This window comes from Neophocaena asiaeorientalis, unplaced genomic scaffold (genome assembly GCF_003031525.2).
Source record: "Neophocaena asiaeorientalis asiaeorientalis breed wild unplaced genomic scaffold, Neophocaena_asiaeorientalis_V1.1 scaffold95, whole genome shotgun sequence".
NCBI classification, from domain to species: Eukaryota; Metazoa; Chordata; class Mammalia; order Artiodactyla; family Phocoenidae; genus Neophocaena; species Neophocaena asiaeorientalis.
This window is the reverse complement of record NW_020174924.1, coordinates 487,629-492,773: the sequence shown is the minus strand read 5'-3', so window position 1 is coordinate 492,773 and position 5,145 is coordinate 487,629. Positions and strand designations below refer to the sequence as shown.

Sequence of the window (5,145 nt, the reverse complement as noted above, 5' to 3'; positions counted from 1 at the left end):
ATTCCGCCCCCCACCCCCACCCCGCACTGGCCACCAAGTCCTCTTCCTCTCACTGCTCTTCATCCTCAGAACTGGAGCTCTGTACATCCCAGGCCCAGAGAATTTTAGCCTGGAGAACTTTAACCCTTTCCAGCTCAGAGTATGTGCTGAGCCCCTATCTGTGCAGATGGCCCAGCCCCGCCCCCCGTCCCTCACTCCAGCCTCTTGAGCTCAGAGCCTGTGTAATCCTCCTCTTGTGTGAGGGAGCCTCTCCCCTGCAGAGAGGAGGAAAGCCTGCTTTGGAACAGCCCTGGACAAAGGGGCTGAGATGCCCCATCAAACTGCAGGCTCCAAGGTTTGAAACAAGGGGATGAATCCTATCTGGTATTTGCAGTTTTTAACCCCTTCCCAAAGCCAGCAGCGCCCCTTAACTTCCACTCCTCCCCCAACTCTCTTCATTCCCTCTCCCTCTGGCTCTCTCCCCCTTCATGCCCCTCCCCCTCTGTCTGTCTCCAGACTCTCTGCTGCTGGGAGGTGTTTCTCTCCCATGCATGAATGAGTCTCTGTAATGAATGGAAATGAATGGATCAGGAATCCAGGCGGAGGGAGGAAGAAAGAGGGGGAAAGACAGAAAGACAGGGTAAAGGCAGAAGGAAGAACTATGGAGCCTGGAAGAATGTTTGGCTGGCTGGTCAGTTAGCGGTCTGAGAGCAACTGGTCCCACTTGGATAACTGGGGAGCATGGCAAGCCCACCCCATTTGCTCTTCAAGCTGCACAGCCCAACCTAAATGAGAGAAGGGTATACTGTGATGGTCTTCTCCACCACGAGGGTGGAGAGGAAGTTGGGGGGGGGGCGACTTGGTGGTGGTAGTGGTTGTTCTGGACAAGGCATTTAATATGAATAATTTGGGGGAAGAAATCTGGGTTATCAGGGAGACTTGTGGACAAATAAAGAAGTACAAGTTTTGAAGACAGCAGCCCCCTCCTGTCTCAGGATGGAAGGAAGGAGAAGCGATAGGTTTCAGAGTGCTAAGAGTCTGGAGTTCAGGGTGACTCTTCCCACTGCTGAAAATCAGGGCTCACCTCTTCCTCCAAATCTGTCTCTCTTGCTTTAGCTCTTCAGCACCTGTTGCCTTCACTAGCAGCTTTTCCTCCTCCTCTTCCCTGCACTCCTCAGAACCAAAGAATGTGAAGGGGGTCCATGGAGGTGAGTGAAGCTCTGGCCTGAACCTATGAGTACCTGCAACTATACTTCCTCCCCTCCCTACCTCTCTTTCTCTCTCTGTCTGGCCTCCCATTATCAGAAGTTGTTTTCGTGGCCCTAACAGCTCAATTCCCATTCATCCCCCAGCCTCCCCAAGGTGAGTGGGAGGGGCACCCGGTGTTCATGGTTCAGGCCCTGACCCACCCTTCCTCGGGTTCCTCTGGCTCTCCATGCCCTTGCTTTCCCCATAGCCCTCCCTTCTCCACCTTTTGCTCTACTCACATCTTTCTCCACAGGGCTCACGTCCCCGCGCCCTGGGCGGCCACCTAGCGCCGTCGCCACCGGCCTTCGACGGCGAACTGGATCTGCAGCGCTACTCCAACGGGCCAGGCGTAAGCGCCGGGTCTCCGGGGATGGGAGCAGTGGGCTGGTCTGAGAGTCGCACAGGCGAACGGCGCTTCCCCTGCCCTGTATGCGGGAAGCGCTTCCGCTTCAACTCTATCCTGGCTTTGCACCTACGGGCGCACCCAGGCGCCCAGGCCTTCCAGTGCCCGCACTGCGGCCACCGTGCTGCGCAGCGGGCCCTGCTGCGCTCGCACCTGCGCACGCACCAGCCTGAGCGCCCGCGAAGCCCCGCCGCGCGCCTGTTGCTGGAGTTGGAGGAGCGCGCGCTACTGCGGGAAGCGCGGCTGGGGAGACCCCGGAGCTCAGGGGGCCTGCAGGCCACCCCGGCCACTGAGGGCCTGGCGCGGTCCCAGGCTTCTTCGTCGTCCGCCTTCCGTTGCCCCTTCTGCAAAGGCAAGTTTCGCACCGCGGCGGAGCGCGAACGCCACCTGCACATTCTGCACAGGCCCTGGAAGTGCGGCCTGTGCAGTTTCGGCTCCAGCCAGGAGGAGGAGCTGCTGCACCACAGCCTGACGGCCCACGGAGCTCCTGAGCGCCCCCTGGCGGCAACCTCGGCTGCACCCCAGCCTCAGCCTCCACCCCAGCCTGAACCCAGATCCGTCCCTGAGCCCGAGCCGGAGCCTGAACGTGAGGCAACCCCCGTCTCCGCGCCTGCTGTTCCCGAGGAGCCCCCCGCGCCTCCGGAGTTCCGCTGTCAAGTGTGTGGCCAGAGCTTTACGCAGTCCTGGTTTCTCAAGGGCCACATGCGCAAGCATAAGGCCTCCTTCGATCATGCATGTCCTGTTTGTGGCCGCTGCTTCAAGGAGCCCTGGTTCCTTAAGAACCACATGAAGGTGCACGCCAGCAAGCTGGGCCCACTGCGTGCCCCGGGGCCTGGTTCTGGGCCTGCCCGGGCCCCCCAGCCTCCTGATCTGGGCCTGCTGGCCTATGAGCCTCTGGGCCCCGCGCTCCTCTTGGCCCCGGCGCCCACCCCGGCTGAGCGCCGTGAGCCTCCGAGCCTCCTGGGATACCTGAGTCTGCGAGCCGGCGAGGCCCGGCCCAATGGTGAGGGCGCTGAGCCTGGGGCTGGCCGCAGCTTTGGAGGCTTCCGCCCACTGCCCTCTGCTCTCCCAGGCCGGGCTCGCCGGCACCGCGCGGAGGAGCCAGACGAGGAAGAGGAGGTGGTGGAGGCAGAGGAAGAGACCTGGGCCCGGAGCAGGGCGGTGGGCCCTCTGGCTTCACTGCCCCCACGCCCAGGCGAGGGCCCAGGGAACTCTGCGACTGCTGCGGGGGCCCCGGCGAGGTCCAGCGCCACGCAGGGTACGTAAGGGTCTCCTTTCTCTGAGGATTTCGGCATCCTGGGCGCACTCTGACGCCACCACTGCCCTCCTGTCCCCTCCTTTTTAAAAGCCTCCCCTGGAGGCTTTACAACCTTTTGAGGGTACATGTCCACTCACAGCAAATCAGACCTCTCAGGTTCCTGCAAACATTCTGTTTCCTTCCGGGTTGGGAGGGGAAGCAATCCTGTGGGTGGGTATGGGGACACATGGCCCTAATAGGGTTAGGGCAAAGGGTCCTTCTGACTTCTTTTAATGTGTGTATTGCAGAAGAGAATGGGCTCTTAGTTGGAGGGGCCCGGCCTGAAGGGGGCCGGGGGACCAGCGGCAAGGACTGCCCCTTTTGTGGAAAATCATTCCGCTCAGCGCATCACCTCAAAGTGCACCTGCGAGTGCACACAGGTGAGGGGGGCAGCCTCCGGGGTGGGGAGGGGACTGGAGGGCAGGAAGGGGGGTGAGCGGGCTACGGGAAACGCCGGGAGATGACATTCGGCAGCCTTCGGATTGTCCAGATGAGATCGTTAGGAAACGCCTCTTAATTAAACGAGAGGGGTGGGAGAGGCGCGGTTTTCCTCCTGGCCGGGAGGTCTGTACGCGGAGTGAATTGCGGGTTAGGGATGGCAGTGATTGTGACTTGGGCCCTATCGCACCCCCCGCCCTCCAGGAGAGCGCCCCTACAAGTGTCCGCACTGCGACTACGCAGGCACCCAGTCCGGGTCGCTCAAGTATCACCTGCAGCGCCACCACCGGGAGCAGAAGAGCGGGGCAGGCCCCGGGCCTCCTCCAGAGCCGCCACCCCCTTCCCAGCGGGGTGCAACCCAGTCGTCGGGAGCCAAACCGGCTGCGCAGCCTGCGACCTGGGTGGAGGGCACAGCGAGCTCCCGGCCTCCCTCGAGCGGCGCCGCGTCGGGGTCCCGTCGGAAGCCCGCCAGCCCCGGGAGGACCCTGCGCAACGGGCGAGGCGGTGAGGCCGAACCCCTCGACCTGTCCCTGCGGGCAGGGCCGGGAGGCGAGGCTGGGCCGGGGGGTGCCCTCCACCGATGCCTCTTCTGTCCCTTCGCCACTGGAGCCCCCGAGCTCATGGCCTTGCACCTGCAAGTGCACCACAGCCGCAGGGCTCGGGGCCGAAGGCCGCCCCAAGCCGATGCATCCCCGCCCTATGCCCGAGCACCGTCCGGAGAGACCCCTCCCAGTCCTCCGCAGGAAGGGGAAGAGGGCCCCGGGCTGTTGCGTTCAGGAGAGCCTGGGCTGGGGGCACAAGAAAGGTAGGGAGCCCTCTTACGGGCTATTAGCTTAGTGAGTTTACCCCGCAGGAGCGGGGCTGCGCTAGAGGTAGTTGGGTAGAGCAGCCAGCAGGGGGCAGCGTGGGACCCATATCCCAGCCCCGGGCGGACCAGAGGTGGAGGGGGCAGAGGGCGTTAGGAGGGTGGGTGGGCGATACCCACCCAGCCCAAGAGAGAGTCACAGTGCCTTAGAAGTGGCAGGGGTGAGGATCAAAGAACGGGGTCCCAGGGCTGGCAGGAGTGTTCCTGGTGAGGGGCAGCTTTGCCAGTCTTTGCTGGTCCATAGGCGTGAGAGTTTATTTTTGTACAATGGGTGGGGGTGGGGGCACTGTACCCTTCTAGCCCCTCCAGGGGCCCTGTAGACGTTGCTATTTTTGGTACGATTTCTGTCATCCCTGTCGCAGAGTTGTGTCCCCAATAAACAGGTGTCTTGAGGCACAGGGCACTGTGTCTGCCTGCCTATGTCCTGTCCTCCTTGGGCCACTGTGTCCAGAAAATAGTCATCTCTTCAGGCACTTTTTATCACCCAAAGACCTTGGTAAGAAACTTGGGCTTTACCTGCAGGCTTTGGCTTAAGTAGCTCAGGGGTGGGGCCCAGGAACTAGCATTTAACAAGTAGCCTAGGGGATTCTCATGTACTGTGGACCTCTGAGGACCTCATTTTGAGAACTGCTGAATGGTGCTGGACCCCACCTTGACTGTGACCAGCTCAGCCTCAAGAAGTGGGTACAGCATGAGAGCAGGAACTTCAAAGGGTGCATTGAGCCTCTGGGGGCCACTCCTCTGGGAGGGTGCATATTCACCCAGGCACGGGCCCAGCTTTGGCCCAGTAAGGGGTACAGGGTACCTTGCAGCCTTGGTTTTATTTTCTGTGTTCTAGTTAATGGTTGGGTGAGCGGAAGTGCTCAAGTTAGTGGTATCACCTCAACCCTGAGGTCTGCTCTAGCTCTTCCGAGA

The 5,145-nt window shown here is 61.4% G+C and overlaps 1 protein-coding gene across 2 annotated transcripts; it reads left to right on the top strand.

Annotated features, from left to right (window-relative positions):
- The first annotated feature begins 895 nt into the window (after positions 1 to 895).
- On the top strand, positions 896 to 4,638 carry ZNF219 (zinc finger protein 219). Of its 2 annotated transcripts, XM_024761333.1 has the most exons (5): positions 896 to 1,187; positions 1,481 to 2,633; positions 2,703 to 2,888; positions 3,176 to 3,307; positions 3,570 to 4,638. In XM_024761333.1, the coding sequence occupies exons 1-5, from the start codon at positions 1,182 to 1,184 to the stop codon at positions 4,172 to 4,174; spliced, it is 2,082 nt and encodes a 693-aa protein (XP_024617101.1). In that variant the 5' UTR covers positions 896 to 1,181; the 3' UTR covers positions 4,175 to 4,638. The 2 variants fall into 2 exon arrangements, with proteins under 2 accessions (XP_024617101.1, XP_024617100.1); XM_024761332.1 differs by having other exon boundaries at positions 1,481 to 2,888.
- The last annotated feature ends 507 nt before the right edge of the window (positions 4,639 to 5,145 follow it).

What these genes read in the sequence shown, in the direction of transcription:
- ZNF219 (XM_024761332.1), top strand. An exon ending in GAGGTCCAGCGCCACGCAGG is followed by an intron (nt 2,889 to 3,175) that starts GTACGTAAGGGT and finishes TGTGTATTGCAG; the next exon opens with AAGAGAATGGGCTCTTAGTT. An exon ending in GCACCTGCGAGTGCACACAG is followed by an intron (nt 3,308 to 3,569) that starts GTGAGGGGGGCA and finishes CCCGCCCTCCAG; the next exon opens with GAGAGCGCCCCTACAAGTGT.